Source organism: Leptopilina boulardi, unplaced genomic scaffold, assembly GCF_019393585.1.
Source record: "Leptopilina boulardi isolate dan_hultmark-lab unplaced genomic scaffold, ZJU_Lbou_2.1 LbouV2_40, whole genome shotgun sequence".
Lineage (NCBI taxonomy): Eukaryota > Metazoa > Arthropoda > Insecta > Hymenoptera > Figitidae > Leptopilina > Leptopilina boulardi.
This window is the reverse complement of record NW_026137974.1, coordinates 201,504-229,117: the sequence shown is the minus strand read 5'-3', so window position 1 is coordinate 229,117 and position 27,614 is coordinate 201,504. Positions and strand designations below refer to the sequence as shown.

Sequence of the window (27,614 nt, the reverse complement as noted above, 5' to 3'; positions counted from 1 at the left end):
ATTTTTATGACTAAAAAAATAGTGTAATATTTTATAATTCAAATTTTAAAAAACTCGTAATTATTTAATAAATAAAAAATTATTATTTACAATAATAATTTATAAAAAAAAATATATATATAGAAAAATTTTTGTCTCTATAAAATTTACACTACGTCTATATATAAAAAAAATAATTTAATTAATATTAATAATTTGCCTATAAAAAAATTTTTTTTTCTGCAAAAACAGAAACATCCTCCTGTTTTGTTTTATTTTTTTGATCAACTTTTTTAAAAAAAAAAAAAAAACAATTTTTTCTCATCTCTAAACACAATTTTCTAAATTTTACATAAGAAAAAAAAGAGGAATCGTGAGAAATGATTTCTTTTTTTTTTTTGTTTTTATTTATTATTATTTCAATTTTTTTTTTTTCATCATCGATTCCACCAAAGATGATTGCTGACGTGCTGTTTCCAGGGCGCTGTGTCACAAACAGTACCTGCAATTGCATCTTGAACTGGTACCGTTAATATTCTGAAATTAATGTCCGTATAGTTCAAGGTCGACATGAGAAAAATTGGCATTCGATCGGAAATTATCCAAAGTGTGCCTCGGCGGTCAATCTGAAAACGAAATCAGGAAATTAGTTTATATATTACCATCCATATCATGCTCGGCTGCTGATTGTAAACTGGTTACGCCCACTGAAAATAATTTTTCTCCTTCTACCATTTTTTTTTTTTTCTTTCTTTTTTTAGTCTTTCTCTTTCGTTATGCTCTTATGCTAATTTCATTTCAATTTCTTAAAATTGTATTATATATGCTCTATAAATTATTTATACTTAAATCAATAATAATAACAATAATAATAATTAGTCAAAAAATTTTCACGGTGAAAGTTGAAAATTTTTTTTTTGTGGGGGGAAATAAATTTTTTTTACGCCCCTGTTTAATTATATATTAATTTATTAATATATATTATTATTTATATATTAATATAATTAAACAGGGGCGTAAAAAAAAATTTGTTTCCCCCCACAAAAAAAAAAAAATTTTCAACTTTCACCGTGAAAATTTTTTGACTAATTATTATTATTATTGTTATTATTATTGATTTAAGTATAAATAATTTTAATAATTTCTTTATTTGATAATAATTAATTACTTTAGAAATTAAATTATTAAAAATTTGATGAAATTTAATACTTTTTGTATTTATGTAATTTTTTTTTTAATTAATAATATTTATTATTAGATTAAATATAATTATTATTAAATTATATCACCCAGAGAAAAGAGTTCTTTGATTTAAAGAAACCAATTTCTTTGCTCTTTTTTGTTTCATTCAAAATAAAATTTTCTTTGATACAAAGAAAACTTTTTACATTGAAAAAAAAAAAATTTTGATTTTGAAAAAAAAATTTGATTCAAATAAATTATTATCAAATAAATATTTACTTGAACCAAATAATTTTTATTTGAATCAATTAAATGGTATTTTTTTTAAATAAAGAAATTATTGATTCAAATATATAGTTTATTTAATTCAAATAAAAATTATTTGGTACAGGAAAATATTTATTTGGTACAGGAAAATATTTATTTGATAATAGTAAAATGATTATTTGAATCAAATAATTTTTTTTTCAGGGTAGAGTCAAAGAAACATTTATTTATTTATTTTTTTTATTTGTTTTATATTTATTTTATTTTTATTTGTTTTTTAATTATTTGAATTAAATAAAAAGTTTCTTTGAAACGACGATAATTTTTTTTTGTTCAAAGATAATTTGTTTGAAACAATTGAATTTTCTCTGTATAAAAAAAAAATTTGTCAAAAAAATTGATTTCTTTAAATCAAAGAAATCTGTCTTATGGGTGTATTACTATTATTATTATTATTGTTATTATTATCATTATTATTTTATTTTTATTATTATTATTATTAATATTAATTATATTATTATTTTTATTATTATTATTATTATTATTATTATTATTATTATTATTATTATTATTATTATTATTATTGATTTTTTATTATTAAATTATTTCTTTAGAAATTTATTTATTTATTTAAATTAAACTATTTTTTAACTAGTTTGAAACAGTTTGAATGTATAAACAATTTTTCCCCCTTCTTTCTCTTATAATTTTTATTTAAAAATTTTATTTTATTTCTTTATTTTCTTTCTTTAAACATACGAGATTAATTTTCCATTTTCCATTTGAAATTTAGGAATTGATTTTATACCGTGAGAGAAACCAATCTCACGTCAACGATTATAGAGTTAGAAGTGAATGGACCATTTTCTATTCGTAAAACATATTATCTCGATCGTTTTCTATGTTTGATTTGCATCGCCCTCTTTCACTCTAGTTGTCAGTTGCTTCAGAAATTGGCAATTAGAATCAGATTGTATGCCACTAGCTGTACAATGATATCAAATATTATACACTCTCCAAAACATTTATAATTTATAATATATTTATAAATATATATATATATATATATATGTGTGTGTGTGGCTTGAGCAATATTTTAATAGAAAATTTCTCGAGAGACAAGTTCAATTTTTCGTATTATCTTGATGTAGGTCTTTTAGAACTAGCGTGTCAACAATTTTTTCATATATATATGTGTTACATTTATTGATGAGGCCCATGATATTCTGGTTATTGAATAACCTGTTTAACATTTATATTTTATTGCACAAACTTCTGGGTTTTGTGAATTTTTTTTTTTTTTTTTTTTTCTTTTTTTTTAATCAATTTCTACTTTTACTAAACATCTACAATTTTATTTTAATTTCTTCTTTTTACTATTTCAAATTTTAATAATGATTTTTAATTAAGAAAAATTAGAATTTTTTTTAATCGAAAAACTTTAGAAAATGTTAAAATTAAATTTATTGTCAATTGAAATATATTTAATAACTTTAAAATAGATGGAAAATTATTTTTAAATACATTTTGAATAGTTAAGAATGAATTTATAGAAAAATTTCGTTTTTTTAATTATTTTCTCTTAAATAATGACGTTCAAATTTGATATTACTTTTTGGGACTAGTTTAGGACAATTAAAAATTAGTTTGGAACACTTTTTAACTAGTTCGAACAAGTTCGAACGTGTTTTAGACCATTAAAATAAAGTTTGGACTTAATAAAACTAGTTTTAGACAGTTTAAAATTGTTAGGACAATTAAAAATTAGTTTGGAATACGTTTTGACTTGTTCGAATAAGTTCCAACAAGTTTCAGATCACTTAAAAGAAGTTTCGATTTATTAAAACTAGTTTTTAAATTATTAGGACAATTTAAAACTTGTTTGAAACACGTTATAACTAGTTCGAACAATTTCAAATAAGTTACAGACCATTTAAAACCATTTTAAACTTGTTAGAACTAGTTTGTGACATTGTAAAATTGTTGGGATAATTTTAAATTAGTTTCGAACACGTTCCAACTAGTTAAATCAATTTCGAACAAGTTTTACACTATTTCAAAGCAGTTTTAACTTATTAGAACTAGTTTTGAACAATGTAAAATTAGTTTCAAATATGTTTTAATGTATTTAAACAGTTTAAAATATATTTCAAACCATTTAAAAGCAGTTTGTATTTGTTAGGACTAGTTTCAAACATGTTGTAAAGAGTTTTAACAATTTTAAACAAGTTTCAGATCATTTAAAAGCAGTTTAGACTTTTTAGAACTAGTTTTGGACAATTTAAAATTAGTTTGGATCAAGTGTAACCTATTCTAAACAATTTAAAATAAGTTTCAGACCATTTAAAACAACTTTTGACTTGTTAGAACTAGTTTGTGATAATTTAAAATTGTTAGGATAATTTAAAATAAGTTTCAAATACGTTCCAACTAATTAAATCAATTTCAAACAAGTTTCAGACTATTTCAAAACAGTTTTAACTTATTAGAATTAGTTTTGAACAATTTAAAATTAGTTTGGAACACTTTTTAACTAGTTCGAACAAGTTCGAACATGTTTTAGACCATTAAAAAGAAGTTTAGACTTAATGAAACTAGTTTTAGACAGTTTAAAATTGTTAGACCAATAAAAAATTAGTTTGAAATACGTTTTAACTTGTTCGAATAAGTTCCAACAAGTTTCAGATCACTTAAAAAAAGTTTCGACTTATTAAAACTAGTTTTAAGATTATTAGGACAATTTAAAACTTGTTTGAAACACGTTATAATCAGTTCTAACAATTTCAAATAAGTTTCAGACCATTTAAAACCACTTTGAACTTGTTAGAACTAGTTTTCAACAATTTAAAATTAGTTTCGAATATATTTTAATGATTTTAAAAAGTTTAAAATATATTTCAAACCATTTAAAAGCAGTTTGTATTTGTTAGGACAAGTTTCAAACATGTTGTAAAGAGTTTTAACAATTTTAAACAAGTTTCCGTTTATTTAAAAGCAATTTAGACTTGTTAGAACTAGTTTTTGACAATTTAAAATTAGTTTGAATCAAGTTTAACCTATTCTAAACAATTTATAACAAGTTTCAGACAATTTAAAACCACTTTTGACTTGTTAGAACTTGTTTGTGACAATTTAAAATTGTTATGATAATTTAAAATTAGTTTCGAACATGTTCCAACTAGTTTAAAAAATTTAAAACAAGTTTCAGATTATTTAAAACCACTTTTGACTTGTTAGAACTAGTTTTGAACAATTTAAAATTGTTGAAACAATTTAAAATTACTTTTAAAAATAATTTTTAACAAATTTTGACAAACAATGTTTAAAAAAAGTTTTATATAAATTTATCACATGATTAACGTAAATTAATTGTATATTATAATTACTTAATATTTTGCTTATTAAGAGAGAAAATTAAAAAAAAATAAAAAATTGTAAATTATCTTGCGCGCGCGCTCTCGCCCGTCCCATTTTGTATAGTAATTAGTCGGATATTAATTAAATGATAATTAAGAAACTAATTACCTTGACATCAGCGGGGAAAATTATGGCCTCGTCGTGTCGGGCAACGACTGCATGATTTGCAGGACTAAAAGGCAAAAGAGAATTCCAACATCCAACAGCATTTTGATCAACTAAATTAAAGAATTGAAGTCCATTTTCATCCATAATTTCTGCCGTTGAATGTGAAAGTGGTCCTCGTTCTGATAATGGCTTAAAAAAATAAAAATTTTTCTCATATTATATTGAAACCACTAAATAATAATTGTACAATTTTTTTTATTAATTTTTTATTAATTTTTCGCTTATTGAAAAAAAAAAATTTATGCCGATTAAACTTTCTCTCGATTATTTCGTTTATCCTGGAATTGTGAAGATGAATTTCAAATTTTTTTTTTTATTTTAATAATTCAAAACCACTTAAAACTGTTCACACTTCCTTGAAGAGAATTAACGGCAGAGTTTTTTTTTTTTTTAAGAGAGAGTGAGAGAGAAAGGTACAGATTTAAAATCTCGTAAATCATTTGACGCAAAGGTGTCGATGAGATGAGTTTTTTTTTTTTTTTTTTTTTTAAAAAAAAGAGAAATTAATAATAATTATATTACCTGAAACTCGTGATAACTATCGAGGGCCAGCTGTTCGTCTCGAAGAACTCTGGTCGATACGGCGAATTCTCGATTGCTACTTAAAGGATGAAAGAATAATGTTCTAAAACCATCGGCGGCCAATGGCGACAGGCTCATACCAAAAATACCTTCTTCACTCCATTGAAAATTAAGACCACCAATATTATAATCACCACGTAATGGATCGGGCATGAAAAAACCATGAGTAACACGCCACGATTTATTCAATGCCCATGAATAAACAATTAAACCATAACCCAATTCATCAGACATATAGGCAAATGCATCGTCACATCCATTTTTACCCAAATCAACGGCAATGTTTGCTATAAATGTATTCTGAAAGAAATTAAATGATTTTTTTTTTTTTTTTAATTATATATTATTATTAGAAAAATTTTTTTCATTTTACTTTTACAAACTTGTTTTGAAGAGATTTAAATTAGTTTCAAACAAGTTTAAATCAATTTTGGACGAATATAAACAAGTTGGAATAGAAAACTTTTTTTTTTTTATTTTAATCAAAAATTGTTTAAAACCAAATCCAGTTGTTCAAAACAGCCTCAAACTTGTTTCAAACAAATATAAAACATGTTTCCAACTTGTTTTAAACTTATTTTAAACAACTTTGAAACTAGTTACAAACTTGTTTTGAACAAATACAAAACTAGTTTTCAACTTATTTCAAACAACTTCGAAACTAGTTACATACTTGTTTTGAACAAATACAAAACTAGTTTCAAATTGTTTCGAACAAGTAAAAACATAGTTTCCAACGTATTTCAAACAACTTCGAAACTAGTTACAAACTTGTTTTAAACAAATACAAAACTAGTTTCCAACTTGTTTCAAACAAGTACAAAACTAGTTTGAAACTAGTTATGAACTTGTTACAAACAATTACAAAACTATTTACGAACTTATTTTTGAAACAAATCCAAACTTGTTCGAACCAGCTAGATGTTATTTAAAACAATTTTAAAACGTATTTCTTTTAATTAAATTCAAAACTATTTTGAACCGCTTTGGGCCCAATAGGGACCTGTTTGAAACAAACTGAAACATGTTTTCTATCGAAGCCAAACTTTTTATCAAAAATTAAAAACAAGTTTGTAACCATTTGAAACTAGTTTCTGACAATTTGAAAGTAGTTTGTAATCACTTGAAATTAGTTTGAAACAAATTCGAACCAATTTTAAACATATTTGAACTTATTTGAAACATATCCAAACTTGTTTGAAACATATCCAAACTTATTTGATTCAAACGAATGCAAACTAGTTGAGAACATTTTGAACTATGCATCTGAATCTGTATAAAACAAATTCAAACTTGTTTAATAAAACTAGAACCGATTTTAACAAATAAAAACTAGTTAGAAACCAATCTAAAATAGTTTCATACAATTAGAAACTACTTTGTAACAATTTAAATCTAGTTTGTAGCAATTTAAAATCAGTTTATAGCAATTTGAAATTAGATCAAAACAAATTCAAACCTATTATAAACTTATTCGAACCGGTTTGAATGAAACAAATTTAAACCAGTTGAAACCACTTTGGATCCAATCTGCATCTGTTTTTAAAACTTGAAAAAAAATTTTTTTTTAATAAAAATTATTTTTTTGAAGACTAACCTGATTAATGTCATCAGGTCGAAGTTTATATTGCCTGATAAGTTTGTCAGTTGTCAAATCGAAAACATTAAGGGTATAAGGACATGCTTGAACTGTTGTATTTCCAATTCCAATTGTTCCTGTATCTAATACCCAAAGTCTGTCACATGCGTCTGCATGAATTCTAAAAAATAATAATTATGAAAAAAATTAGAAATAATTTTTGTTACAAGAAATGAAATTTTTTTATTTATTCATATGAAAAATCAGGTTTTTTAGTTGAAAAAACTATTACTATACCTGTAGACAGTTGTTAGACCACTACCGCATGCTCCCGCTGTATTTTGAGCCCAATTTGGATAGGGATTTAATTTTGGCGATCCACTTTGATTCGTGTCCAAAGAAATGTAATTTAGAGTTCCTGGAATACCTGTAAAAATTTGCAAATATAGATTTTAGAAAATAAATTTTATTATATTTTTTTATTATTTTTCAAATATTTTTTTCATTTATTATAAAAACAAATTTTTGTACTTTTGTTTGTTAAATTTTTTAGAAAAATTAATTTTTTTGGAAAATACTAAAATTATGCAGTAAATGTAAATTAAAAATTGATTTAAGAATTTATTTTTCAATAAATTAATGAATGAGTTGAGAAAGTTTTAAATGTTAATTAACATTTTTACAAATTAATTGCCAGATTTCAATGGGTTAGAAAGAATTTCCTGTTTACTTGTCACTTTCTGAGAAATCTCGTTACACATTTGATATTTCTATCGCGCGCGCACACACGGAACTTTATAAATAATTTATTCAAAGCAAATAGAAATGTTTGCATTTCGTTTTTTTAGAAGAAGAAGAAAAAAACAAATATTAGAGAAAAATATGAGAGAATTTAGTGACCAATAATCTAGCTAATAATTACCAATTTGTGTTGTGGAACAAACCAATATTCTACTGACATGTTAATTATAATCGATATAATAATATTCTCTTTGTGTGTCTATAGAAAAAAAAGATATAATTTGAGAATATTTGAAAAGTAGCGTGTCGATAGTCATTATAAATGAACACCTGTGTATAGAATATATATATATATATATATATATATATATATATATATATATATATATATATATATATATATATATATATATATATAAGTAACTGAATGAACTCATTTTTTTTTAAATTTTTCATCAAAAATTGTAAATTTCTTAAGTGGTTCTAAAAAACTTAGAAACAATTATTTCTTTAACTATCAAACATTTTTTTTTATTTATTATTTTTGTTAAATTTTAAAATACATTAATTTATTTTAAAATAAAAAAAAATCGGAACTAAATACAACTAGTTAAATTAACAGTGTAATTTCAGTTTTATAATTAATTTTAAATTTAATTAATTGTTTTTAAAAAGTTTTAAACAAGTTTTCGATTGTTTTAAAATGTTTTAAGTTATTTCAAAAAATTTCCAACAAATTTTAAATTGTTTTAAAAAATTGTAAGAAAATTTTAAGTTATTTTAAAAAGTTTTTAACAAGTTTTAAATTATTTAAACAAATTTTAAATTGTTTTAAACTTGTATTAAAAAGTTTTAAACAAGTTTTAAATTGTTTTAAAAAATTGTAAGCTAATTTTAAGTTATTCTGAAAAGTTTTAAACAAGCTTTAAATTGTTTTAATAAGTTTTAAGCAAATTTAAAGTTATTTCAAAAAGTTTAAAACAAATTTTAGAAAGTTTTAAGCAAGTTTTAAGTTATTTAAAATAGTTTTAAATTATTTTTAGATTGTTTTATAAATTTTTTAAATGTTTTAAGTTGTTTCAAAAAGTTTTAAATTATTTTAAATAGTTTTAAACATATTTTAAATATTTTTAAATTTGTTTTAAATTATTTTTAGATTATTTTACAAAGTTTTAGAAAGTTTTAAGTTGTTTAAAGAAGTTTTAAAAAAGTTTTAAATTATTCTAAAAAGTTTTTAATTGTTTTAAATAGTTTTAAACTTATTTTAAATATTTTTAAATTTGTTTTAAATTATTTTTAGATTATTTTACACAGTTTTAGAAAGTTTTAAGTTGTTTTAAGAAGTTTTAAACAAGTTTTAAATTTTTCTAAAAAGTTTTAAATTGTTTAAACAAATTTTAAATAGCTTAAAACTGGTTTGAAATTATTTTTAGATTGTTCTACAAAGTTTTAAGTAGTTTTAAAAAAGTTTTAAACAAGTTTTAGATTGTTTTAAAAAATTTTAAATTATTTAATATAGTTTTAAATAATTTTTGAATTGTTTTGCAAAATTGTAATCAAATTTTACGTTATTCTAAAAAGTTTTAAACTAGTTGTAAATTGTTTTAAACTTGTTTTAAATAGATTTTATAAGTATTAAACAAGTTTTAAACAAGTTGTAAATTGTTTTAAAAAGTTTTAAGTAAATTTTAAGTTATTTCAAAAAGTTTAAAACAAATTTTAGATAGCTTTAAAAAATTTAAAGCAAGTTTTAAGTTATTTAAAGTAGTTTAAAATTATTTTTAGATTGTTTTACAAAATTTTTAAATGTTTTAAGTTGTTTCAAAAAGTTTTAAATTGTTTTAAATAGTTTTAAATTTATTTTATATATTTTAAAATTTGTTTTAAGTTATTTTTAAATTATTTTAAACTGTTTTAAAAAGTTTTAATCAAGTTTCAAGTTATTAAAAAAAGTTTTAAATAAGTTTTAAACTATTCTAAAAAGTTTTAAATTGTTTAAACAAGTTGTAAATAGTTTAATTAAATTTCAAATAGTTTAAATCTGGTTTTAGATTATTTTTAGATTGTTTTACAAAATTTTATGTAGTTTTAAAAAACTTTTAAACAACTTTTAGATTATTTTAAAAAGTTTTAAGTTATTTAATATAGTTTTAAATAATTTTTAAATTGTTTTAAAAAGTTTTAATCAAGTTTCAAATTATTAAAAAAAGTTTTAAACAAGTTTTAAATTGTTTCAAAAAAGTTCTGAACTTTTTTAAAATAATTTTCTGATTGTTTTCAAAAAGTTTGAAACAAGTTTAAATTTTTTTTAAAATTTTATTGAATAAATTTAATAATTTTATAAATTTTTTTTGAAATATTTTTTTAATCACATTTTAGATTTTTTGTTTTTAAAAGATCCAACAATTTTGTCGAAAAAAAACCATGGGAAAATGTAGTAAGCAAAGTTGTAATGAAATTACATTACACGAAACAAAATTGAAATTATTATAGATATTATAAGAAAAAGGAGAGACAATTACACTCTAATAAATGGATAAAAAAAAAATTCGTTACAAAAAATTAATTCAATTGAAAGATAATTATTTGGAAATATGAAATTTTTTCTTATTATTAATTTCAATTTTAAGTATCTGTCCTTGTATTAAAAATTCAGTTTCGTTTAATGTTATAGAAATAATCGAAAGTGTACTGTACTTGGTTCTATATTTCTAATCAAAGATAGAGATTTGAAATTACATCAAAAGCACGTTGAAATGAAGGTTTCAATGTACTCATTAAACTTTACGACTGTTAATAACGACTATAAAACACGATCACCGTATGTCCCACCCAATCTCTTTCTCTCTCTCTCTCTTTCTCTATCACATATTATTTTTTCCCGTTGAGTAAAGAAAAACTGCCATTGATTATACATTAAGGAAGCAATATTATTGACTTATAAAGCTAATAACAAATTATAAACGAACTAAATAAATTACAATGACTTGTTTTTATTTTTCCGCTTTTTTTTAAGGATAGAAGTAATTACAATATTCCATTGATTGGTATATATCATAGAAGTGTTCCTGTCATATTAAAATAAAAAAAAAAGAAACATGACTTTTTTTTGGTCATAAATAATAATCAACAGTTTACAAAATTTTTCTTTATTTTTCTTTTATAGACTTTTTTATTTTATTTTTTATTTATAAGAATCAAATTAAATTTTTAATAATAATAATAATAATAATAATAATGGAATACAAATGTTGAGACAAATTTCTTTTTTTAACAATTTTAAAAATAAATTTAAATAAATTAAACATAGGTATCAAAAAAATTTTTTGCCTATAAAATCGAAACAGTTTTGAATAAGTTGGAAAGAGTTTTCCGTATGAGTCAAAATAAAATTTTTTTTACAAGTTCAAATAAGTTTTGTACAAGTTTAAACAAGTTTTCTTTAAATTTTGGAAATTTAAATTTATTCGAACGTCTTTTTTTTAAGTTAAAATGAATTTTGTACGACTTGAAACAAGTTTCGTACATGTTCAAATAAATTTAGTACAAATTAAAACAAGTTCCAACAAGTTTCGTACAAGTTGAAATGAGTTTTTTTAACATGTCGATACAAGTTCCAACAAGTTTCGTAAAAGTTGAAATGCGTTTTTTTTAACTTGTCGATACAAGTTCCAACAAGTTTTGTACAACTTCAAACAAGTTTCGAACATGTTCAAATAACTTTAGTACAAATCGAAACAAGTTCAAACAAGTTTTGTACAAGTTAAAATGTGTTTTTTTTAATTGTCTATACAAGTTCAAACAAGTTTCATACATGTTTAAATAAGTTATAGACAAGTTAAAACAAGTTTCGTACAAGTTCAAACAAATTTTTATACATTTTAATAAGTTGTGTTTATGAAAATTTTCTACAAGATTCAAATAAGTTTCGAACATGTTGAAATAACTTTAGTACAGATCGAAGCAAGTTCCAACAAGTTTCGTACAAGTTATAATACGTTTTTTACTTGTCGATACAAGTTCAAACAAGTTTTGTATACATTTAAATGAGTTTGGTCCATGCAAATTTTGTACAAGTTTTAAAAACGTTCCGAACATGATTAAATAAATTTAACACGAATCGATATAAATTCCAACAAGTTAAAATACATTTTTCTTATTGATTGAAACAAGTTCAAACAAGTTCCTTACACGTTTAAATGTGTTTTGTACAAGTTCATATAAATTTTGTTCAAGGTTCAAATAGATTTCGTACTAGATCAAACAAGTTTTGTAAATGTCAAAATAAGTTATGTACAAGTTGAAACAAGTTTTTGTTAAAAATAAGTTCAAACTAGTTTAGAATAAGTACCACAAAGTTTTTATACGAGTTCAAACTAGTTTCGTACAAGGTTCAAATAAGTTTCGAACAAGTTCAAATAAGTTTTTTTTACGTGTCCATAACAAATTTTTGTACATGGTTCAAACAGGTTTCGTACTGGTTCAAATAAGTTTAGTATGGATCTATACAAGTTTTAATAAGTTTCGTACAGGTTCAAATAAGTTTAGTACGAATCTGAACAAGTTTCGTACAAGTTCGAACAAGTTTCGTACAACTTCAAACAAGTTTTGTACAAGATTTAAATGGATTTCGTACAAGTTCAAATAAATTTAAAGCGATTTAATACAAGTTCCAATAAGTTTCGTACAAGTTCAAACATCTTTCAGGTATTTTCAAAATAAATTTAGTACGAGTCTATAAAAGTTCAAAATCAATTTTTATACAAGTATGAATAAGTTTTATACAAGATTTTTTTTTATTTTTTTTTTAATTTCAAAATAATGTTAAATAATCTGATTACTGGTTGTTATTAATTAATAATAATTTTTTTTTGTTTTCCTCTTAATAATGTAAAAAAATATAATTGAAAAATGTTGGATTTTGTTTTAAATAATTTATTCGTATGATTTTTTTTTGTTTTTTGCGAAAAGAAAATAAAAAAGGAAGAAAATAAAAAGAAAGATCGACTTAGCTCCCAGTTTGACGGATGAAATTTGCGAGTTCACTGAACGAAGAAGAGGGATTTTGTGTCTGGAACCTGACGTTATATGGAAATAATGGGACAGCACCGGCAGCCCACACAAAAACCTGCCTCTAAACAATAGTACGAACTTGTGAGGGGGTCCAAATAGAGATTGGGGATAAAAAGAGAGAGAGAGAGAAAAAAAGAGGGGGGGGGGAGTTTCGAGGGGTTGTACTTCCCGCAATGGTTTGGCGCGTTTCGGAAATTCATTCGTGAATTGAAAATAAAGAATTAAAAAAAAAGACCGAGAATAAAAAAAAGAAAAGGAGGAGTACAGAGAGAGAGAGAGAGAGAGAGAGAGAGACCTAACTCTGTTTGGAGGATTTTTATGTACTTTTAAGGAGAGGGGTTCAAGTAAAAAGGAAGCCAGAGAGAGAGAGAGAGAGAAGGTGCCGAACTCGAAGAGATCTCTCATACACAGTGTGTGCCGCCAGCGTCATTCCTATAACGTGTTCAACAAGAGGTTCACAATGCACTGGCGCGCGCCATTACATATACAATAAAGTACAAGAAACTCTAAAGTAGAGAAGATGAAGAATAAGAGAAAGAAGAAGAAGAAGAAAAAAAAGAGGAAGAAGTAGAAGAAAAAACGACAATTCCCCTCTCCAATCTAAGAGAAACGAGAGATTGAATGAGTTCCATTGAGTTGGCGGCGGCGGGGTTACCAGTTTGATTCAGATTTTAGTGGGCATAAGCAAAAATTCTATTCAGGCGTCAGTAAAACTTCGCAAATTTTTTGGGGGTTTCTTATTTTGTCGCGAGCCGGAAGTCGTCCAGACGAGATATTTCAGCGAGAGAGAGAAAGAGAGAGAGAGAGAGAAAGTAAAGGAACAAGAGTCAGACTTCCGCTCAATCTACCTTAATTTTTGTGTTGAGTCCGTATATTTGAATTGAAGTTTAAGTTTTTAAATATATATATTTTTTTTTATTAAAACTTTTTTTAAAGAAAATTTTTGCAATGATTACAAATTAGTTTAAAATAGTTTTGATAACAATTTTTAAATTACTTTTGTACAAGTTTTAACTAGTTCCAAACAACTTTGGAATCAATTTCGAATTAGTTTTGTACAAGTTTTAACTGGTTCCAAACAACTTTGAACTAATTTAGAATTAGTTTTGTACAAGTTTTAACTGGTTCCAAACAACTTCGAACTAATTTCGAATTAGTTTTGTAAAAGTTTTAACTTGTTCCAAACAACTTTGAACCTATTTCGAATTTGTTTTGTACAAGTTTTAACTGGTTCCAAACAACATTGGACTAATTTTGAATTAGTTTTGTACAAGTTTTAACTTGTTCCAAACAACTTTGAACCTATTTCGAATTAGTTTTGTACAAGTTTTAACTTGTTCCAAACAACTTTGAACCTATTTCGAATTAGTTTTGTACAAGTTTTAACTTGTTCCAAACAACTTTGAACCTATTTCGAATTAGTTTTGTACAAGTTTTAACTGGTTCCAAACAACATTGAACTAATTTTGAATTAGTTTTTGTACAAGTTTTAACTTGTTCCAAACAACTTTGTACCAATTTCGAATTAGTTTTGTACAAGTTTTGACTAGTTAAAAATAGTTTTCAAATAAAAATTTAAATTTTAAATTAGTTTTGTATAAGATTGAACTGGTTTAAAACAACTTTGAACCACATCGAATTAGTTTTGCACAAGTTTTAACTGGTTTCAAAGTGAATTTGAAAAAAAAATTTGAATTAATTTCGTACAATTTTGAACTGGTTCAAAACAACTTTGAACCTATTTCAAATTAGTTTTGAACAAAAATTGTAACTGGTTCAAAATAACATTAAACCAATTTTGAATATTTTTTACGAGTTCTAATTGGTTCAAAATATGTTTAAACTTTTTTTTAAAATTAGTTTTGTACAAGTTTTTAAATTGTTAAAAACAGTTTTGCACAAGTTTCAAATTGTTATATTAATTAGTTTAAAAAACAGTTTTAAACCAAATTTGAATTTTGAATTAGTTCTGTACAAATTTTTATTAGTTCAAAATAGTTTAAAAAAATTTTTATACAATTATAAATTAGTTCGCGTACAAGTATCAACTAGTTCTAAACAGTTTCGAAGAATATTCATGTACTGTTACAAATTAATTGCGTACAAGTATTAAATAGTTAAAAAGAATTTTAAAAAAATGGAATTAATTCCGTAAAAGTTGTAACATGTTTAAACTAGTTCAAAGTAGTTCAAAATAGTTTAAACTAGTCAAAACTAGTTCAAAGTAGTTTAAAGTAGTCCAAAGTAGTTTAAACTAGTCTAAAGTAGTTCGAAATAGTTTAAACTAGCCCAAACTAGTTCAAAGTAGTCCAAAGTAGTTTAAACTAATCTAAAGTAAATCAAAGTAGTCTAAAGTAGTTCAAACTAGTTCAAACTGCTCCAAACTAGTTTAAAACAAGTTCAAATATATTCAAAACAGTTTTGAACCAAATTCGAATAGTTTACAAAACTTTTCAAACATACAGTTTTCGATTTATAATCGAACTTGTTTCGAACTGCTTCCAACTGGTTCAGAACAAATTCTAACTGGTTCAAAATACGTTTGTGACTTGTTGAGAGTTAATTTAGTTTCTTTTTTTTCAAATTTTTCAAATTTTTTTTTTTAATCTGATGATAATAATTATTATTGTTATTGAAAAAAAAATTTGATTTATAAAATTTTACATTTTTGTTTTTGCCACTTACCGTCTCGCCATCTTGGCACAGTGACAAAAAGTTTATTTCGCCAAATTTCAATTCCAACTGGTAATGCATTTTCAGGAATGTAATCGCCTTTGTCAATGGCCGCTTGTCTACTTCCCTCATCTGGATATGCAAAATCCAATACATTCCATGCATATCTTTCGAGTAATGGTGCACGACCAATTTGTGTACCCCATCCCTGTATACTGTCACTTTTTTCAATAAATCCCACAAATACAATCAACAATAACAATACACATTCGGCTCTCCAATGTTTTATATTTTCCATTTTTTTTTTTTATTTATCTATTTTTTTTTGTTTTTTTTTTTTTTTTGAACAAATTAAAAGAAAAAATTAATTAAAAATATAGTAACAAACTAGTACAAACTAGCACAAACTATATATATATATATATTGTATATCAATATTTGTCATTCGTTAAAAATGTTATTTTAACAGAAAAAAAAAATTTTCTTTTTGTATTTTTAGCATTGTAGGGTATTTTTTTTATTTTAAAAAATAATATATTAATAATACTATTATTATAATAATTTATTATTACTATTATTATATTATTTTTTACTTATTTTTTTTAAATTAAAAAAAAATATATATGTTAATTTTCTTTTGTAATTTATCAATTATTGAATTTTGAAAAAAAATTCTAGCGTAATAAACATGGAAAATTTTTTTTTTATCTAAAACAGCGATATGTTTCTCTAGAATAGAAAAAACTTTCGCTGTTTCAGTGAAACATATCGCTGTTCCAGGTAAATATTTTTTTTTCGTGAATAGTAATAATAATACTAATAATACTAATAATAATAATAATAATAATAATAATAATAATAATAATAATAATAATAATAATAATAATAATAATAATAAAAATAATAATAATAATAATAATAAAAATAAAAATAAAAATAAAATAAAAATAAAATAAAAAAATAATAATAAAAATTATAAAAATAATAATAATAATAATAATAGTAATTATTAGCACTTTAATATTAAAATTTATGAAAAACACTTGTCGTTGAACACTCGCACAGAAGAAAATGAAAACTGTTGCGAATTCATGGATAATGTCTTATATATATGGGAATGGGATCTTTCTAAACCCCATACCATGTCCCACGCGATATCTAACAGTGAGTGAGTGAGAGAGAGAGAGAGAAAGAGCGAGGGAGAAAGAGAAATGCGATTTGACGTTTCGTGATGTTTTTCGTATATAGGATTAAAGGTATATATATATATATATATATATATATATATATATATATATATATATATATATATATATATAATGTTGAATGGCACGCGTATGTGCACTTGTATTGGCATCACTGCGTGCACCCCATTGAATTCGCAATTCAATCAAGACGAGACAACCTTTCACCACCATACCGCCTATCCTTGTCAAATCACATGTATTACATATCACATGCGACGAATCTTAAATCAATTTAAAAAAAAAAGAAAAAAAAAATATTTCTTGACATGAAATTAATCTCCTTTGATGTAAAATTGATTTGACAAGACTCAATTGTGGAATGCATTTATCAAGATATTGCTATACATATATACATATATGACTCTCCACATTTTATTTACATTAACAAAATTATTTTTTTTTGCTACAAAAAAAATTTGTTTGTTTCTATTTTACAAAAAAAAAAAATTTCATTTTTTTAAAAATTATTATTACTATTAAAATTATTTGTCCTGGATTCATCATTTTTTTTTTTTTTATTTTGAAATTTTGACTTCAAATTCGTAATCAGCGACCTCAAAAACCCCCGAGTGACAAAGTTTCGTAATCGAATTTGATAAATTTTTTAAAATTTTGACGTCCACATTGAATCCGACATTTTGAATTTTAAAAATCCAATAGTGAACAACTTTCTCCTAGTTTCAAAGTGTTTTGTACTTGTTTTGGACTAGTTCCAACTTGTTTTGAACAATTTCAAACTAGTTTCGGACAATTTCGAACCAGTTTCAAAACAGTTTCACAAATCTATTTTTAAACAATTTTAAAAAATATTTCTACTAGTTTCGAAGTATTTTGAACTAGTTTCGGACAACCTCCAACTAGTTAGAAACAATTTCAAACTAGTTTTGAACAATTTCGGACAATTTCGAACCAGTTTCAAACAGTTTCAGATATCTATTTTTAAACAATTTTAAAAAAATATTTCTACTAGTTTCGAAGTATTTTGAACTAGTTTCGGACTACCTCCAACTAGTTAGAAACAATTTCAAACTAGTTTTGAACAATTTCGAACCAGTTACGAACAGTTTCACATATCTATTTTTAAACAATTTTAAAACGGTTAAAAATAGATTTCTACTAGTTTCAAAGTATTTTGAATTAGTTTCGGACTACCTCCAACTAGTTAAAAACAATTTCAAACTAGTTTTGAATAGTTTCGAACCAGTTTCAAACAGTTTTACATATCTATTTTTAAACAATTTTAAAACGGTTAAAAATAGATTTCTACTAGTTTCGGACTACCTCTAACTAGTTGGAAACAATTTCGAACAACTTTGAACTCGTTTTGGACTACTTTGAAATAATTTTACCTAATTTTAAATCAGTTACTATTAATCTAGTATCAAACAGTTCCGAACTAGTTTCAGACAATTTTAAACTACTTTGAAATAGTTTTCAACAGGTGCTTTTTTAACTAGTTCTGTTGAATTTCAAAACTACTTCCGGACATTTTCAAACCAGTTTCAAATAATTACAATCTATTGTCAAATAATATTAAAACTGTTAAAACAGATTTCTGCTAGTTTCGAAGTATACCAAACTAGTTTCGGACAACTTCGAACATATTTTGGACTGTTTCAAACTTATTTTGGACAGTTTTCACGTTTTTTAAAAATAATTTTGGAAATTTTTCACAATTACTAACTATTTTTTTTTTTGTCTCTACTTACTATTTTGCAATTTTTTGACAATTTTTATTTGTAATTTGAATTTTTAATTATGTATATATATATTTTTTTTTTAAATGTAACATTTTGCATATATTTTTGCATCACTGATCGCAAAAGAAAATGCTCACCTGTGACACACATGACAAATCATGTGCGCATATAATTTTATAGTATTAATAAAAAAAATATTATTTCAATTTCTTTTTAATTTATTATTTCTTTGCAGAAAAGAAAAAAAAAGAAATAGAGACAAAATTCTTCATTTCGCCTATATATATATATATATATATATATATTTTATACTTTCACGTGTTTATTTTACATAAGTTAGTAATAAATAAATTTAGATTAAGAGGGAAAAAAATTTAAAAAAATTTTTTGTTGATTTAATCGAAATAAGAAAAATTATTAATATTGCAAGTAATTCGATAACACTTCACTTAAGTCATTTTATAATTTAGATGTGTTATCTAATTAATTTTTAGAGGCCTTCAAGTTAAAAGTGAAAATTTTCATAAAATTTTAAGAAAAATACTATTTTATTATTATTTAGAGTGAAGTGAAGCAAAAAAAAAAAGTAAGTCAATTTCAAAGTGGCTAGTTTATATAATCACATACACACACATTTTTTAACTACCATTACAAATATGGAGTCGTTACATGCCAATTTACAAAGTTCCTCTCGGTGCCTTAATTTTTTTTTTCACTCTATCACTTATAGCTGCTAAATATTTAACAGAAAATTCTTTACTTATTTAGATTTATACTACTATAATACTTGCATACAAATTTATACGCAATCAATTTTCATATAATTAAGTCATAAAAATAAAATCGAGATGATTGTTGAGAAATTTTTTTCAAACAAGTTTCAATTTATTTTTTTTTTTAAAATTCGTTCAAGGTAAATAAAATATATTTGTTTGAAACAAATTTGAAAATCTGTTTAAAATTAATTCAAACTTGTTTAAAACAAACTGGACCTAGTTTTGAACTAGTTTTGAACAAGTTTTGGACCTAGTTTTGAACTTGTTTTGAACTAGTTTTGCACCTAGTTTTGAACTTGTTTTGAACTAGTTTTGGACCTAGTTTTGAACTAGATTTGAACTAGTTTTGGACCTAGTTTTGAACTTGTTTTGAACTAGTTTTGAACTAGTTTTGGACTTGTTTTGAACTAGTTTTGGACCTAGTTTTGAACTTGTTTTGAACTAGTTTTGAACTAGTTTTGGACTTGTTTTGGACTTGTTTTGAACTAGTTTTGGACCTAGTTTTAAACTTGTTTTGAAATAGTTTTGGACCTAGTTTTGGACCTAGTTTTGGACCTAGTTTTGAACTAGTTTTGGACTTGTTTTGAACTAGTTTAGGACGTAGTTTTGAACTTGTTTTGAACTAGTTTTGAACTAGTTTTGAACTTGTTTTAAACTAGTTTTGGACCTAGTTTTGAACTAGTTTTGAACTTGTTTTGAACTTGTTTTGAATTGTTCAAAATGTTTTCTAATATATTCGAAAAGTAGTAAAACATTTTTTCAAAAAAATTAATTCCAACTTGTTTGAAATTGTTTGAAAACAGTTTGGAATGATTTGTAAAAAAAAGGTCAGAAACAATTAGCTCCTAAGTTGTTCAAACAGACTCGGATATTGTTCAAAACTTGTTTTGTTTTATTTGAAATTTGTTTTCGAACAATTTCTAACTTGTTTGAATATATTTAAAATTTTGTTTTCAAAACAAGTTCAAATCTGTTGGAATATGTTTGAAAACTATTTTGAACAGTTTTAGAAAAAAAAATGACAAATAACACAATATTTTTTGTTTTTAATTTTTATGTAAATTATTCAAAAATCGTTGAAAAAAAAAAATATATATATATATATATTCAAACCTGTTCAGACTGGATTGAAAAACTGTTTGAAACAAATTGGAGAAGTAGAAAAAAATCATTGTAAAAATTAATCGAAAAAAAAAAATTATTTAAATTCAATTGAACAATTTTTTTGTTTTATTTTTTTTTCACTGTTATATCTCGATCATTCATTATAATATTGAAAATATGTAAATATTTAAAAATTTGTTTTATAAGGGAAAAAAAATTCTAAGATTCCGCATTCTGAGGATTTTAATGATGATTTAGTATTTTAAAATTGTTTTTTAAATCATGATTATTGAAATAATTGTTCTTTAAAAAAAAAGAGAGAGAAATTTTGTGCAATTAATAAAATTACGAAACTAGATATATGTACAGTTATAAGGATTGCAGGGCAGAATTGTAGTGACTTTTTTTCTGATGTATGATTGAAATAACATTTCTTTTAAAGGATTGTATTGCAACGTAAGTGGCATAATTATCTAATAATTTTACTTTCTTCGTTAGAATATAAAATTTATATACAAATATCAAGAATTCTATAGCAAATTTATATAAATTTATAAATATATTTAAATAATTTTAATAAATTATAAAAAAAAATTTAAATAAATATTAATAAATTATAAATAGTTATAAATATTAATAAATTATTTATTATTATTATTATTATTATTATTATTATTAAAATTTATTTATTATTTATTTATTTATTTATTTAAATTGTAAACGGGTTTAAAAAATTTAATCCTTTTCAACAATTTCGAATAAAAATTTTAATAAAAAAACTTATAAAGAAATATTAATAAATTAAAAATAAATAAATAAAAATTTATGGAAATTTTCAAAATTTTTAAAATCAAAAATAAAATTTATTTTTGTCTATATTATTTAATTAAATAAAAAAAAACATTTTCTTATTTTAACAATTGAATTGTTTTCTTCATTTTATTAAAAAAAAAAATTTTTTTCAATTTTTCAATAATAATTTTGCAAGTTTCCGTTGTTGAAATGGAACTAACTTCTTAATATAGAAAACTATATATATATATATATATATATATATATATATATATATATATATATATATATATCTTGGTAAATTTACGCGATTACCTTCAACAAAGTCACTATCGTTTTCATGGGTAAAGAAACAATTACGGAAAAATTACTGTTTGCGGAATAACATATATAAATGTATACACACATATATATGTGTATGTGTGTGTATATATATATATATATATATGCGAGTAATAGAAGGAATCGTGATCGTGGAAAGTGGAGCGCTTGCAATTGGTACCTGGTCAAATGATACAAAAAAAAAAAAAAAAAAAAAAAAAAAAATACAAAATATAACGCACATGGAATGATATTACTATGAAATTAAAATAAACCACGCACGTAACACTGGTTTTCGTGTCTTTAATTGGTCAGCAAAACGGATTCTGCGTCAATTACTGTTATTGAGAAATTTTGTTTTCTTCTTTTATATTATTTACAAATCTTTCAATAGCTTATTTGTATATTAACACTAATTGCAGTGTTTGCGTATACAATCTTTATACAAATATGTAAATGGCCTTCTTTCAATATTTCAATTTCTATTTTATTCATTTCTCTATTTAAAAAATGAAAAACCATTTTTTTTCCCTCTTAATTAATTTTTTTAAAAAAAATTAATTAAAATTTTTAGCTGACAATTTATTTTCCCCCTGACAATAATTACAGTGATATTTTGTAAAAAAAAATTTCCAAATTATTCAAAAAGTGAAAAAAAAATTTCAAAAAACCAGTTTGAAACACTTGAAAACATGTTCGAAGTTGTCCAAAACTAGTTTGAAGTTGTTCAAAACTAGTTGAAGGTAATTCAAGACAAGTTCGAAATACTTTGGAACCAGTAGAAAATTATTCTCAACCGTTTTTAGTATTGTTTGACAATAGTTTGAAAATCGTTTGAAACTTGTTTGAAATTATCCTAAACTAGTTTGAAGTTGTTTAAAACTAGTTTAAGGTACTTCATAACAAGTTCAAATACTCCAAAACCAACCGAAAGTTGTTCCTAACCAACCGTTTTAACTTCGTTTGACACTATATAGAAATCGTTTATAACTGGTTCGAAATGGTTCGAAACTAGTTTGAAAGTGGCCAAAACAGATTGGAACTAATACAAAACAAGTTCGAAACACTTTCAAACTAGTAGAAAGTTGTTCTCAACAGTTTTAACATTATTTGACAATTCTTTGAAGTTGTTTGAAACTGGTTTGAAATTGTCCGAAACTAGTTTGAAATTGTCCAAAACAGGTTGGAGCTAGTCCAAAACAAGTTCGATACACTTCTAAACTAGTAGAAAGTTGTTTTCAATCGTTTTAACATTGTTTGACAATAGTTTGAATATCATCTGAAACTGGTTCAAAGTTGTTTGAAACTGGTTCGAAATTGTCCATTACATGTTGGAAATTATTTAGAACTAGTTGGAGGTACTCCAAAACAAGTTCAAAATACTAAAAAAATTAGTATAAGGTTGTTCTCAACAGTTTTAATACAGTTACAATTAGATGGAAACAGTTTAGAACTGGTTCGAAATGGTCCGAAACTAGTTTGAAAGTGGCCATAACAGGTTGGAACTAGAACAAAACAAGTTCGAAACACTTTAAAACTAGTAGAAAGTTGTTCTAAACAGTTTTAACATTATTTGACAATGCTTTGAAGTTGTTTGAAACTGATTTGAAATTGTTTGAAACTTGTTCAGAGTGGTCTAATTGTGGTTTTGAGCTGTTTAAAACTATTTAAAATTTTTTTTAAATTTGTCCGATACTAGTTTTAGCTTGTTTAAAATAAGTTTGAAAATTTTTTTCAATAATTTTGAAATTTTTTTTTTTTAACTTATTAAAACTAGTTTGAATTTGTTTGAAACGATTTGAAACTGTTTGATACAAGAATGAAGTTATTCAAAAATTAGTTCTAAGGTGTTTTAAAGTAATACAAATTTTTTTTTTTTTTTTTTTTTTAATTAAAATTGAAACAATTAAAAAATTTTTTTTTTAAATTTTCAATAAATTTTAGAAAATTTTGTTCAAAACTATTCAGTATAAATTTAATTAAGTTATTATTATTAATATACAAACATACAAATTATAATTGTAATTCGTTATTATTTATTGCTTTTTAATTGAAGCAGTAAACAATAATTATATGTGATAAAAGAGATAAATATCTAATTTCAATAAACGTTTGCGCAAAAAAAAAAAAAAAAAAAAAAAAAAAAAAAAAAAAAAAAAAAAAATTGTATTAATTGAAAATTGTAATAAATATCGATTTGCTACTACAGTTTTAGAATGACTTTTGGCATTTTTAAAAAGTGCTCGATAAAACCAGTTTGGAAGACACTTTCACCTTCGCAAAATAACGTGTTTTTAATGTTAATAATAATAACAAAAAAAAAAAAAAAAAAAATTGCTATCAATAAACATATTAGAAAATTATTTTTCTTTTCTTTTTTCTAAAACTAATTCTTTGTTTTATCAATAATAAAATTAATTTACTTATGGAGTTAGGGAAAATGAACCAAACAATTAAAATCCTTTTTATAATTAAATAATTGAATAATTAAATTTCAGTTTTTAATTAAAATATGTCGATATATATATAATTATATGGGATCTCATTGCATAATTATATATATATGACTTATTTATCGTTAATTTATAATCTTTATGTAAACACAATTTTGCACGCGAACTATTTACCCCATTTCCGTTCCATTCGAGGAACTTCTTAATCGATATAAGTACATATATATACATATACATATATGAGACCGGTTGACTCAGTATCAGATTTAATTATGCACAAATGTTTGTTTTTGACTTGTGCGCATATTCCCGAAATTTTTTTTTCTGATTTTAATTACCTACGCACTAATGTTGCATAATTAACTGTCAATTTATGCCTAATGCCATAAACTATATATTACTCGCGTAGAAAGTAAATTATTTTTGCATCTTTTAAATTATGAACTTTCCAAATGTAGTTGTTAATTATTTCTATATGAAGCATTACTAATGTTTTTTTTTTTTCATTCTTAACTTTACTTATGTTTTATTATCATTATAATATACCAAACATGAATTTCCTGGAAAGTTTCCATAAATTACATCATAAATTATTGCAAATTAAAATAATACAATATTGTGTATATTATTGTTAATTCGTTGTAATTATCGATGAATAAATTAAATTCCATATTTTTTTTTTATTTGAAAAAAAAATAAAGTTAAAAATTATTTTTTATTTTTAATTTTTTTTTTAATTTTATAATCTTTTTTTTTTTAATTTGTAAAAATTGATAAATTTGAAAAATGATAGTATTGTCGAATAATATATTTGGTAATTTATGGAAATTTATTCGGTAAATTTTTGAAAATTATTTAGTAATTTATAATTAGATGGAAAAAGTTTTACCAACATATAATATTTAATTATAAATTACCAATTAATTTCCAAAAAATTTCCATAAATTACCATATATATATATATATATATAGTAATTTATTCGGTAATTTATAGAAATTTTTTGGAAATTAATTGGTAATTTATAATTTATTCGGTAATTTATAGAAATTTTTTGGAAATGAATTGGTAATTTATAATTTATTGTGTAATTTATGGAAAGATATTGGAAATTTATTCTGTAATTTATAGAAAGTTATTGGAAATTAATTGGTAATTTATAATTTATTCTGTAATTTATGGAAAGATATTGGAAATTTATTCTGTAATTTATGGAAAGTTATTGGAAATTTATTGTGCAATTTATGGAAGGTTATTGATAAAAAATATATTTAGTTATTTATGAAACTTTATTCGGTTATTTATGAAATAAAAAATTCTGTAATTTATGAAAAGTTATTGATGAAAAATATATTTGGTGATTTATGGCAATTTATTGGAAATTTATTTGGTAATATATGAAAATTATTCTGTAATTTATGGAAAGTTATTGGTAAGAAGTATATAGTTAGTAATTTATGGAAATTTATTTGGTAATTTTTGAAAATTATTCAGTAACTTATAATAAAGTGGAAAAATAAATGTTAATTTATAATTTATTCTGTAACTTATGAAAAGTTATTTGGTAATTTATGGAAATTTCTTTGGTAATTTATGGAAAGTTATTGACAAAAAAAAATATTATTTAGTAATTTATAATTATGTGTAAAAATTGATTGGTAATTTATAATTTATTTTGTAATTTATGGAAAAATATTGGAAATTTATTCTGTAATTTATGGAAAGTTATTGAAAATTTATTATGTAATTTAAAGAAGGTTATTGATAGAAAATAAATTTAGTTATTTATGAAACTTTATTCGATAATTTATAAAAATAAAAAATTCTGTAATTTATGAAAAGTTATTGATGAAAAATATATTTGGTGATTTATGGCAATTTATTGGAAATTTATTTGGTAATTTATGGAAATTTATTTGGTAATTTTTGAAAATTATTCAGTAACTTATAATAACGTAGAAAAATAAATGGTAATTTATAATTTATTCTGTAACTTATGAATAGTTATTCGGTAATTTATGGACGGTTATTGAAAAAAAATATTATTTAGTAATTTATAATTATGTGTAAAAATTAATTGGTAATTTATAATTTATTTTGTAATTTATGGAAAGTTATAGAAAATTTATTTGGTAATTTAAAAAATTATTCTGTAATTTATGGAAAGCTATTGTTTTTGTAATATATTTGGTAATTTATGACAATTTATTGGAAAATTATTTGGTAATTTTTGAAAATTATTCAGTAATTTATAATTTCATGGAAAAAAAAATAATTGGCAATTTATAATTTTTTCTGTTATTTATGGAAATTTATTGGAAATTTATTCGGTAATTTATGGAAGATTATTTGATAAAAGTATATTTTTTGGTAATTTATGGAAATTTATTTGGTAATTTTTGAAAATTATTCAGTAATTTATAATTACATGGAAAAAAAATAATTTTTTCTGTTATTTATGGAAAGTTATTGGTAATTTATTCGGTAATTTATGTAAGATTATTGATAAAAGTATTTTTTTTTTTGGTAATTTATAGAAATTTATTCGTTAATTTTTGAAAATTATTCTTTAATTTATAAATACGTGAAATAATAATAATTGGTAATTTTTAATTTAATTGGTAATTAATGAAAATTTATTTAGTAATTTTGTTTTTTTTCGTTTTTTTTTTTTTTTTTTTATTTAATTAGAAAGATTTCGATAAAAATCTCAATAATATATGTTAAATGTCAATGATTTTTTTTTAATTAACCCTCTGATAATAATCATATTAGACAGAACAAAGCTGTTATAAATTTTTTTTTTCTTTTTTTCGTATCGTTACAGGTCAATCTACTCATTGAAGAATTAGATCAAACATTATGATTTTGCGACAAGTTGACGACCTTCCTTTCACGGTGGAAATTTTTTTTTTTTTTTTTTTTTTGACATAGAAAGTCATCATTTCACTTGTATGTGATAAGAAATCAACGACACAATGCCTCTATTGTATGATGAAAATTATCGCACGACGCATATCACTATATGTGATGGTATATATAAGAACCCAGAAAGTAGGCAACCTTTCATACATTTCATCATAGATGTTTGCTTGCTTCCATCTTAGAATATGGTAAGTTTAGGCAAATAATATTAAATTTTTAATTTTATAATTTTTTTTTTATTACTGCACGGAAATTTTTTTTTTTAAGCTGGAACAGCGATAAGTTTCACTGAAACAGCGATATATTTCACTAAAACAGCGAATGTTTTCATTATTCTAGAGAAACATATCACTGTTCCAGATAAAGATTTTTTTTCCGTGTGGTTGAGAATTTTATTATTATTATTATTATTATTATTATTATTATTATTATTATTATTATTATTATAAAACAAATAAATTAATTTAATAATAATAATTATTATTATTATTAATTTTTCCATTTTACTAAAGATTTGTAAACAAAAATTTTTTTCTGTTTTTGTTTGCAAAAAAAAAAAAAAAAAAGATAAATATTTGTGCTAAATGATATAATGATGAAAATATTTATATAAAGCGCAGTTCTTGTTGATTGATTA

At 22.8% G+C, this 27,614-nt stretch overlaps 1 protein-coding gene and 1 long non-coding RNA gene across 2 annotated transcripts in view; one reads left to right on the top strand and one right to left on the bottom strand.

Annotated features, from left to right (window-relative positions):
• The window catches only part of LOC127289199 (uncharacterized), a 59,144-nt gene extending 31,985 nt beyond the window's left edge, over positions 1-27,159 (top strand). Inside the window, exon 3 of the long non-coding RNA XR_007844138.1 lies at positions 26,880-27,159. This is a non-coding gene — a long non-coding RNA (uncharacterized LOC127289199). The remainder of the gene's footprint in view (positions 1-26,879) is intronic.
• On the bottom strand, positions 368-16,748 carry LOC127289198 (protein yellow-like). The gene is made up of 7 exons (XM_051316998.1): positions 16,678-16,748; positions 15,674-15,976; positions 7,472-7,601; positions 7,193-7,355; positions 5,536-5,895; positions 4,954-5,142; positions 368-605 (listed from the first exon to the last, which is right to left on the bottom strand). Exons 2-7 carry the CDS (start codon positions 15,957-15,959, stop codon positions 417-419), a joined length of 1,317 nt encoding a protein of 438 aa, XP_051172955.1. The 5' UTR covers positions 15,960-15,976; positions 16,678-16,748; the 3' UTR covers positions 368-416.
• Positions 27,160-27,614: the final 455 nt, after the last annotated feature.

Bases quoted from the DNA above. Each gene is read 5' to 3' on its own strand.
- LOC127289198 (XM_051316998.1), bottom strand. From the start codon at position 15,959: ATGGAAAATATAAAACATTGGAGAGCCGAATGTGTATTGTTATTGTTG. The intron at 7,602-15,673 runs GTAAGTGGCAAA...AAATTTTTACAG, and splicing joins TGTGCCAAGATGGCGAGACG to GTATTCCAGGAACTCTAAAT. The intron at 606-4,953 runs GTAATTAGTTTC...TTTCGTTTTCAG, and splicing joins TTTTCCCCGCTGATGTCAAG to ATTGACCGCCGAGGCACACT.